The following is a 10,143-nucleotide window of genomic DNA, read 5'->3' as shown; positions in this document are numbered from 1 at the left end:
AAATTGATTGATTGATTGATTGATTGATTGATTGGAACGCAGGGCTGGTTAGTGTCTTCTTCTTCTGTGGTTATAAACACAGAGCAGGTTAGTGTCTTCTTTTTTGAAAAGATGTCTGAAAATCATTATTAAAATGTCTGATAACATGTAAATAAAAGCACTAAAAATATCAAAAATAGTGTCACAAAAATGTTTATTGTTTCGAAAATGTTAAATAAAATGTCACGAGAACATTATTAAAATGTTTGTAAAAGTCGATAAAATAATAAATTAAATGTCCCAAAACTTTAATAAAATGTCCCAAAAAGTGTTGATAAAATGTCTGGAAACACATTAAAAATGCCCATAAAAATGTGATTGAAATATCTGATAAAATGTTGATTAAAACTCCTAAAAGTAAAATTCAAAAATCTTCAAGTAGCTCAGTCCATAGGGACTTGGGTTGGGAACCGGAGGGTCGCCTGTTCAAGTCCCCGTCCGGACCAAAAATATGGAGCGTGGACTGGTAGCTGGAGAGGTGCCAGTTCACCTCCTGGGCACTGCCGAGGTGCTCCTGAGCAAGGCACCGAACCCCCCAACCGCTCTGAGCGCCTGTCATGGGCAGCCCACTCTGACATCTCTCCACTTAGTGCATGTATAGGTCCAGTTTGTGCATGTGTGTGTTCGGACCTGTGTGTAATTGACAAACAGAGTGAAAAAATTGAATTTCCCCTCGGGGATTAATAAAGTATATAAAATTAAATTAAATTTTGACGAAACATCATAAGAATATTATTTAAATCTATGAAAAATATTCATAAGTAGTCAGTAGTAGGTAGTAAATGTTAAATAAATTTCCAAAAAAAGATCAAATGTCCGAAAAATATAAAATAAATGTCTGAAAAAATGTTGATAAAATATTTCAAAAATATCAACAAAAACGTCCGAAAAATGTTGATAAAATGTCTGAAAAATGGTTCTAAAAACTGTTTAAATGTTTTTTTTTTTTTTTAAAAGCCCGAAAATGTTAAATATCCAAAAATTTTAATTTAGTGTTTGAAAAAATATTGATAAAATTGTCCAACAAAAAGTTAATAAAATATCAGAAGAAAAATAAATAAATTCTAAAAGAAATATTCATTAAATGTCCAAATAAATTTAATAAAATATCTCAGAAATATTGATAAAATGTCTGAAAAGTATTATTATAATGTTGGGGGAAAACATAGCTAAGTGTATATATATATAAAAAAAAAAAAACGTTGTGTGGGCACTATATCCTGCGGTGTGTCAGGTTGCTCACCTGGCATCAAATGACAGTTTGTCTCTGTTTCCTGTTTCCTGTTTGGTGCAGAGGTCCAGCAGCAGCTGTTGGTGGTTAAAGAAGAGGTTCCCCCTGAGCAGCAGGAGTGGAGCTCCAGTGTGGACCAGGAGGACCCAGAGCCCCCACACATTAAAGAGGAAGAGGAGGAACTGTGGAGCAGTCAGGAGGGAGAGCAGCTTCAAGGGCTGGAGGAGGCTGATATCACCAAGTTCACATTCACTCCTGTCCCTGTGAAGAGTGAAGATGATGAAGAGACACCTCAGTCTGATGAACACCACTGTGGAGGACCAGGACCAGGACCAGACTTTGAACCAGATACTGAGAACGAGAAGCCTGACAATTCTTTAGTCGCTGAGATTGAAGTCAGTGTTGAAGACTGGAAGGAGATCAGAGAACCTCAGTCAGGTTTAAACTGTGTCAGCAATTCAAGACGTAAAGCTGAAGAGAAACCATTTAGCTGCTCAGAGTGTGGGAAAGGATTTAGTATCAAGTGGCATCTGAAGAGACATATGACGATTCACACACGAGAAAAAATGTTCAGCTGCTCCGGGTGCGGTAAGGCTTTTAGCGAGCGGTCAAAACTGAAGCTCCACCTTATCACTCACACAGGAAAGAAACCATTTGGTTGCTCAGTTTGCGGTAAAACATTCAGTGAGAGTGGGAACCTGATGGTCCACATGGGAACTCACACGGGAAAGAAAACGTTCAAATGCGCCGTCTGTGAAAAAAGATTTCTTTGCAAGGCATATCTGTTGCGACACGTGACAGTTCACACGGGGGAGAAACCCTTCAGCTGCTCAGTGTGTGCTAAAAATTTTTTGTGCAGGTCACACCTGAAGAGACACATGACGGTTCACACAGGAGAAAAACCGTTTAGTTGCTCCGTGTGCGGTAAGGCATTTAGCGAAAGAGGGAAACTGACGCTCCACATGAAAACCCACACAGGAGACGAACCGTTCAGGTGCTTGGTGTGCGACAAAAAATTTTTGTGCAAGGCATATCTGGAAAGACATATGAGAACTCACACAGGAGAGAAACCGTTTGGCTGCTCCGTTTGCGGGAAAGCGTTTAGTCAAAGTGGACAACTGAAGGTCCACGTTAAGACTCATACTAGCGAGGAGCCGTTCAGCTGCTCGACATGCGGTAAAAAATTTTTGTTCAAGGCTTATCTGATACGACACATGACCATGCATACTGGAGAGAAACCATTCAGCTGCTCACTGTGCGGGAAATCATTTAGCGAGAAGGGGAATTTAAAGAGTCACATGAGAACCCACACCGGAGAGAAACCATTCAGCTGCTCTGTCTGTAAGAAATCTTTTACTCAGAGTGGGAGTTTGTACACACACATGAAAACTCACACAGGAGAGGCCAGCTTCAGCTGCAGTGTCTGTGATAAAAGCTTCAGTTCGGAGAAACTTCTCAGAGACCATAAATGTGTTGGACACCAGGCGTCAGTCGAAGACTGTGGAGGACCAGAACCAACCAGGAACTCAGATCCAAATATAGAACCAGATACTGAGGACAAGAAGCCTGATGGGTCTTTGGTCGCTGAGATTGAAGTCAGTGTTGATGACTGGAAGGAGACCAGAGAACCTCAGTCAGGTTTAACCTTCTGAGACCCTGCATCCTCTTACAAGGACGTCACATTTTGGGTTTAGTGGACCTTAGACTTGATTCCGCGTAACTCAGACCTGTTGTCCTCGTTCGTGGATATTTTTTTGTGCCATCTAGTGGCAGTAAGACCACAGTACATTGGGACTTAATCATCATCTCATTTGATGACATTTGGTCTTTTTTATTGTCTCGTTTGAGGACGTTGGTGATTGTTACAAGTAGGGCTGCACGATATTGGAATAAACTCACACTGCCATTTTTTTTTTTGCAATATATATTGCTATATTTAAAAAAAACAAGAATTTTCTCCAGATGACATAAAGTAATGACATTAACAAATAGTGGCTTTTACTCATCACAACTGCAGAAGCTCCCAGCTTCATTTGAAACAGACTACATTATAGACGGTCCGTTATTCATTCATCCCTCTGTGTGTTTATATATTTACTTTTTATCCGCTCCCGTTGCCTTGATAAAGTTAATGCATTGTGCCATCATTTCAAACTCAATACTTCCTGAATATGTTTCAAATTAAGAGCCCCTTATAACCTTGGCTGAGAGAATCCCTCCATTTTCTAAATAGGCTTTTATTGTGAAACATTTGTAGGAACTCGTTGTGGAGGATACAGTGACGTGTGTTAGCTTACGGTACTTCAAATGTAGCTCCTGCCATTTGCTGGCGCTTTTTAGGTGACTACAACAACATTTCGGCTGACACATGAACAGACACAATGACTGAAATTTTCACCTGCATTCCCACCAAAGACGCAGTTGAGATAGTGAGGAAATGTCTGCTACAAGACAGCTCCCTTCCAGTCAGGACCAACTTCACCCCAGACCACTTCTGTGACCTGCTGGACCTTTGTTTGACCACTACCTACTTCAAGTACAGTGAGGGTTTCTACCGACAAAAGTACGGCTGTTCTATGGGCTCACTGGTGTCCCCTATAGTAGCCAATCTTTACATAGAAGATGTGGAGAAGAGAACGCTGACCACCTTTACAGGAACTGCTCCTAGCCACTGGTTCAGGTATGTGGACGACACCTGGGTTAAAACTGAGGAAGTGGAAACCTTCACAGAACATTAACGCAGAGGACACCAACATTAAATTCACACAGGAGGGTGTCAGAGGAGACAGTCTACCCTTCTTAGACTGTGCAGTACATATTGAAGAGGACAGGAACCTAAACATAGAGGTGTACAGAAAACCTACACGCACGGACCAATACCTGCTGTTTGCCTCTCACCACCCACTGGAGCACAAGTTGGGAGTTATCAGGACCCTGAATCATCGGGCTGAAAATGTGTCCACTAGGACAGAGGGGAAGGTTAAGGAACAGTAACACATCAGGGAAGCACTTCAAACCTGTGGCTATCCCAAATGGGCCTTTGCAAAAACCTCAAAAAGAACCAGAGCAGACAGAGAGGAAGAGACACAAAAACGTAACAGCATTGTCATTCCTTATGTCGCAGGAGTGTCTGAGAAACTCAGGAGTTTCAACAAACACCACATCCCTGTGCACTTTAAACCCAGCAACACACTGAGACAGAAACTTGTCCACCCTGAGGACAAAACACCCAGACATAAGCAGAGTAATGTAGTGTGAGCAGTTCAGTGCAGCCAGGAATGCACAGATTTATACATTGGGGAGACAAAACAACCGCTCCACAAACACATGGCACAGCACAGGAGAGCCAGCTCCTCAGGTCAAGACTTGGCTGTCCACTTACATCTACAGAAGAAGGGACACTCCTTTGAGGACAGCAATGTGCACATCTTGGCCAGGGAGGAAAGATGGTTTGAAAGAGGAGTAAAAGAAGCCATCTACGTCAAGCTGGAACGACCATCGTCACACAGAGGGTGGCTTACGACACTACTTATCATCCACCTACAATGCAGTCCTGGGATCCCTCCCCAGACGACTTCACCCCTGGTCCCACCTGACCCTAACGACTCACATGGTGGCCAGGTGGGTCAACGACTCACATTGTGACCTTAACGACTCTTAAACTAAGAGCTCACGTGACCCCTATGACTCTGCAAGGGTTCCCACCCACACAGGGTTTTAGCCTGCAACTTCGTACCAGTCATTTAGAACTGAAGAAGCTTCTTGGATGAGAGACGAAACGTCTTAAAGAAACGCAAGCAAGTCCAGTTGCCTACGATACAGGGCTTACGAGTACCATGACCTGGATGACTGAGAATCCTCACCGACAATAGTAAAAGTAATAAAAATAGGACAAGAATAACCTGATGACATCACACACGTCGTGAAAGACGACCGGGGATAATTGGTGTGTACCATCGTGTAGTGTGTCATGTCTGTCGGTAAAGTCACGGCACGATTTTATGACCCCACAATCATGTAATGTGACATAGTGACTTTCAGAACGGGCAGAAAAGTTGTGTACCAGGCATAAATCCTCTTTTACCATTTCTCCCTCTTGCATGTCGCTCATTTTCAGTGTGTGACTGCAGCGTGTGCATGAGGGGGAGGGGCTGCTAAGTTCTCAGAGAGGCGAGCGGAGTGGAGCAAAGAGCTTTCTTCAGAGCTGCTTTTCTGAAGCAAAACAAAAGTTGACATGTTCTAAAAAAAAAGAGAGAAAACATCACATGTCCTGCAATGTGACTACTGCACATGCACACATTGCGATGTTCAAACGATATGTCGTGCAGCCTTAGTTACCCAGACATCCATCCATTTTCATCTGCCTATCGGAAGCTGGGTCTTTGGGGCATCAGGCAAATATTCCAGTAGCTAATGTTGGCTTACAAGCAGCCTTGTTGTTAAATGGGGTAAGTGGTTAGCTAGCTAGCCATATCATATAACATATCCACTGGGAATCATTGTTTACAAGTGTGAACTTGTTGTTGTGACATGACAAGAAAAGCGATGACATGGAGTGCGTGAAGTTCAGAGCGTTCCGGCAAAAACACCAGGCGCTTAGAGCGCAGAAATGTGGGGCACGCTGCCACACAAATACCACAAGCAAAAAGCTGCATTATAATTAAAAACTAGGGCTGCTCGATTATGGAAAACATCATAATCACGATTATTTTGGTCAAAATTGAAATCACGATTATGCAAACGATTATGTTTTGACTTTGAAAACATGCTGGAATTTATTATTTATTGCCCAAAAACTTTGTGACAGAGGACATTTTGATGTACAAGGAGTTTCTCAAATGCCTGTTATAGTAAACATAGTTAAGTCAATTAATCAATCAATTTTATTTATAAAGCCCATTATCACAAATCACAATTTGCCTCACAGGGCTTTACAGCATAGTAGTTAAGTCTACTTAGAAATGTGCGCGAACACAAAATAAAGGCCTATGGTCTCGTGCAAATAGTACAACAAATTCGCTCATTTCGCTCAGTGCACTGTCACAACATTTGAAAGTTCCCCTGATAACTTTCAAAATGCCTTTAAAGGATTCCAGACAGTATTTACCGACCAGAATTCAACATACCATCGCCGCCATCTTGGAAAGCCCATACAAGTCGATTGACAAACTCGAACAAGATTGGATGAGAGTTAGTGCGAGCGACAGGTGAGCGACGACGGACGGACGGATCATCACAGACAGACAAAGTGGTTTGTGTGTGCTTATCCCAGCTGTGGGAAGAAGATGAAAAAGTACAACCTGAAGGCTAATGTTTTTTTCCTACTATGGCGAAGGGATGGCTCACCCTACTCTCCCTCTGATTGGCTAGTAGTCATTGCCTTCTTTGGCTGGATTGGTTAGGTTAGGCATGAGGAATGAGATTGGTTAGGGTTAGGTTAAGAATGTCAGGGTAAGTCAATCAGAGGCAGAGTAAGGCCGGGTAGGGCAGGTCGTCGCCACACTAGGAAAACGACTCGCAACCCGGAGACCTTCCACAGACTTCAGATCACGTTATGTCACCCTCGTCATTCGACTTGTGTTGACTTTCCAAGATGGCGGTGGCAGGCAGTTCAGTCTAGGTTGGTAAAACAGTCGTAAAAAATCTTTTTAAATAAACTCTGATAACCTCAGAAGTTCTGGATGCTTTTGGTTGGATGTTAGGGCCTGTCGCAGTCGACCACCGAAGTGTGGGAGTTATAACTGGCATTAGAAGATGGGCTGACCCAGGCCTGATTTCAATTAACCAATTAATGGAGGGTGATCAATTGAAATCATTTGCACAGCTGCAGCAAAGGTTTGGGTTGCCTGCGAAAGACCTCTTTCGTTACTTTCAAATAAGGCATGATCTAATGACTCACAATGAGTAGGAAGCAATAAGGGGACCACCAACAGGTAGAAGAATGGGAGGAAAGCAACTTAACAAGCCATAAGATCACAAACAGTCCTATGTGGAGGGAGTTTGATTGGAAAGTTAAGGTTAGGTACTTCAGAACCCCTAAAGTAGTGTCTGAGTTCATTGAAGGATCATCACCACTACAGCCCCTTTTACACTGCCAGATTTTCGGCGAACGTTGGGCCGTTTTGCCGACAAGCTGCAAGTGTTTAGACACACAGAGCCGGATTGGTGAGTTGATCCGAGGTGCCCAATTTTCCGCCTCGTAGGGTAGACATATTGGTGGAACCTTTTTAGTTTAAACAGACCGAGGTGGCCTTCTGCAACAGGAGGGGCTGTTGAAGACTTGTGGGAGGAGCTGTTGATGACGCCGCACGTGCGAGCCACTGGCGGTGGATAAACAGGAAACAGCTGATAGCAGGAATTAGCGAGCAGCTAGTATCAAGAGGGAAACACAAACCTGACAGATACTGTAAAGATGAGCAACTGGAAGAGCAAACGAAGAGGCCATTAACCGTCAGATGACGGGGACGGTGAAGGACGGGCCGACTTACGAGAGAATCACCGAAGGACGGAACAGCCGCGGCTTCCCTCCCACGTCACTGTTTACGTCACACGCTGAGCTACACGTTTTGTTACTTGCTCACGCCCTCCATTGCCCCGAAAAAGGCACATTCTGTATAAACAAAAGTAGGTAGGCGGCATTTTGCTGCACTCTCTGATTTTGTTTTTATACTGCCAATGCTGAAAAAAGACTGATTGGGCTTTCCTGCAAATTTGCATGTTGGAGAGGATGTGGAATGGTTGGTGATCATACGCATATTTTTAGGGACTGTCCGAAACTGCAGAGATTTTGGGTGAATATTAAAAGTGAGATTGCAGGTATTCTAGATGTTGTTTTACCTTTGAATCCACTGTACTATATGTTAGGATGTATACCGACAGGTTTACTTTACGAGGACAATTTGTATATCCTAAGAGTGTTATTGTTAATTGCAAGGAAAGTGATAACTGTTTCTTGGAGGCGAAGTCAACCCCCTACAGTGGAACAATGGACAAAGAGACTAAGACAGGTGTAAATAATGGAAGAACTAACTGCACAATTGCAAATGAAAAAATACATTTTTGTACAAAGACGGTCACCTGTAACACGGTATCTGACTGAATAGAACATCGTAAAGATGATACTTATCCCCTTACTGTATTATTATTGTTATTTTCATTTAGTTATGTATATGTATTTTTATTTAAAATTTTATATATATATTTTTTCTTTTTCTCTGGTGATATCCTGTTTAAGTTCTGTTTGCCCTTCTGAAGAACTGTAATACTTAACCAGAAATGCTGGAGGAGTTTTGTTGTCAAGAAATATTCAAGATTGTATGGGATCAATGTACAACCTTGATACTAAATAAAATTAGTTTAAAAAAAAAAAAAAGTTAAGCAACTTTTTATTCAAGATTTTGGTGACTTTCCTTTCTTTAAAAAACTTTGCTTAATTTTTTTTTTTTTTTTTTTTTTTGCTGTTTACCGTTTTTCTTTTGGCAATTTTTTTTATCTTAATTTTTTTTCTTCTGCAGATTCTTTTTTAATTTAAATTTTTGTGGCAATTTTGAAAGGAAGTGTGACTTCAGAAATTGCCAAAATCACACCATTTATCACATCCAGAAAGAATATATGCCCTCTAAACCCAGGGAATGTATTCTTTAAATATTCGATGTGTTTTTTCTTCTTCAAACATTTCTGGTGAGTTCTTTTTTTCTTAGAAATTTTCAACCAATTTTTTTTCTTCAAAAATTTTTTTTTGTTGATGAAAAAAATTATGGTGATTTTTTTTCCCCATAAAATGTGTTTTGCTTTTTTCTTTAAGAAATTTGCTGTCATTCCTTTTTTCTTTTCTTTTGGGTGATTTCTTTAAAAACAATGCTCTCTAAAGTCAAGGAATGTTTTCTTAATAAAAGGTGTTTTTCTTTCCCTCATATTTATGGCTGCATTTTTTTTCTTAAAAATGTTTTGCAGATTTTTAAAATTTTTTGGTGAGTCTCTTTTTCTGTAAACATTTTTGCTGCCTTTTTATGTTTAAAATATTGCGACTGGTTTTCGTTTTAACATTTTTACTTTTTTTGTTTTTGCTGAAAACCTGCCCTCTAATGCCAAGGCATTTTCTATAAAATCTTGATCAGCTTTTTTCTTTCAAAAAATTATTACATTACATACATTACACTTTTTTTCCTTTTTTCTTCTTTAAAAAGAAGGAGAAGGATAGAAATTACACCCTTTATCACAGCCAGACACTGTTCAAACAGCAGTCATGATTGGATTTTCACATGTCCAACAGTTCTTGAACACATCATGTGCAAGGAATGCTTCCATCAGAAAAACACCATAAAAATCTGATCTTTAAACCGTGATATTTCATCAAAAACACTGTATTCTACGTCTCATTTAAAATTTGCCCCAAAATAAACCTTTTGCATGACAAGAGTGAAAAACTGAGGGTTTTTTCATCTTCAACTTTTAACTTTCAAACATCAAAGGGTGAGTTATAAAAATCTAATAACTCATTTATGGTGGAGGGAGGGTCATGGATTTCCCCCAGTCACTCAGGGAGGGTCACACCACAGCCACTCCCTCCTCTGATAAATACAGATCGGTCCCTTATTTGGACCTTGTGTCTGTAATCTGGACTTTTATTTTGAAGGAGAGCAGCTGAGCTGCCCTGGAAGCTCTATTCTTTCCTGTGGCTAACTTGACAGTGTTTGAACAAGATGGCGTCGAGCAGAAACGTCTGTTAGCAGAGTGTCTTTGTTGTGTTTTTAAAGTGTGAAGATGTGTAAAGTCCAAATGCTGAGAGCGTTGGTGAAGCAGCGACTAACTGCGGCTGCTGAAGAGATATTTGGGCTGTTTGAAAGAACGATAGCAGAGTACGAGGAGCAACT

The 10,143-nt window shown here is 41.0% G+C and overlaps 3 protein-coding genes across 3 annotated transcripts in view; 2 read left to right on the top strand and 1 right to left on the bottom strand.

Moving 5' to 3' along the window:
* LOC126384503 (zinc finger protein ZFP2-like) overlaps positions 1–9,063 on the top strand; it is a 21,243-nt gene extending 12,180 nt beyond the window's left edge. Inside the window, exon 3 of the mRNA XM_050035617.1 lies at positions 1,334–9,063. Within this exon, the coding sequence (XP_049891574.1) occupies positions 1,334–2,922 (1,589 nt within the window). The 3' untranslated portion in view covers positions 2,923–9,063. The remainder of the gene's footprint in view (positions 1–1,333) is intronic.
* The window catches only part of LOC126384431 (zinc finger and SCAN domain-containing protein 2-like), a 58,908-nt gene that overhangs the window by 3,523 nt on the left and 45,242 nt on the right, over positions 1–10,143 (bottom strand). The window lies entirely within an intron of this gene.
* The window catches only part of LOC126384396 (oocyte zinc finger protein XlCOF6-like), a 164,070-nt gene that overhangs the window by 125,337 nt on the left and 28,590 nt on the right, over positions 1–10,143 (top strand). The gene's annotated exons all lie outside the window — the stretch shown is intronic.

Source organism: Epinephelus moara, chromosome 22 (genome assembly GCF_006386435.1).
Source record: "Epinephelus moara isolate mb chromosome 22, YSFRI_EMoa_1.0, whole genome shotgun sequence".
NCBI lineage: Eukaryota > Metazoa > Chordata > Actinopteri > Perciformes > Serranidae > Epinephelus > Epinephelus moara.
Note: the sequence above shows the minus strand (reverse complement) of the source record. Positions and strands in the feature narration are given on the sequence as shown.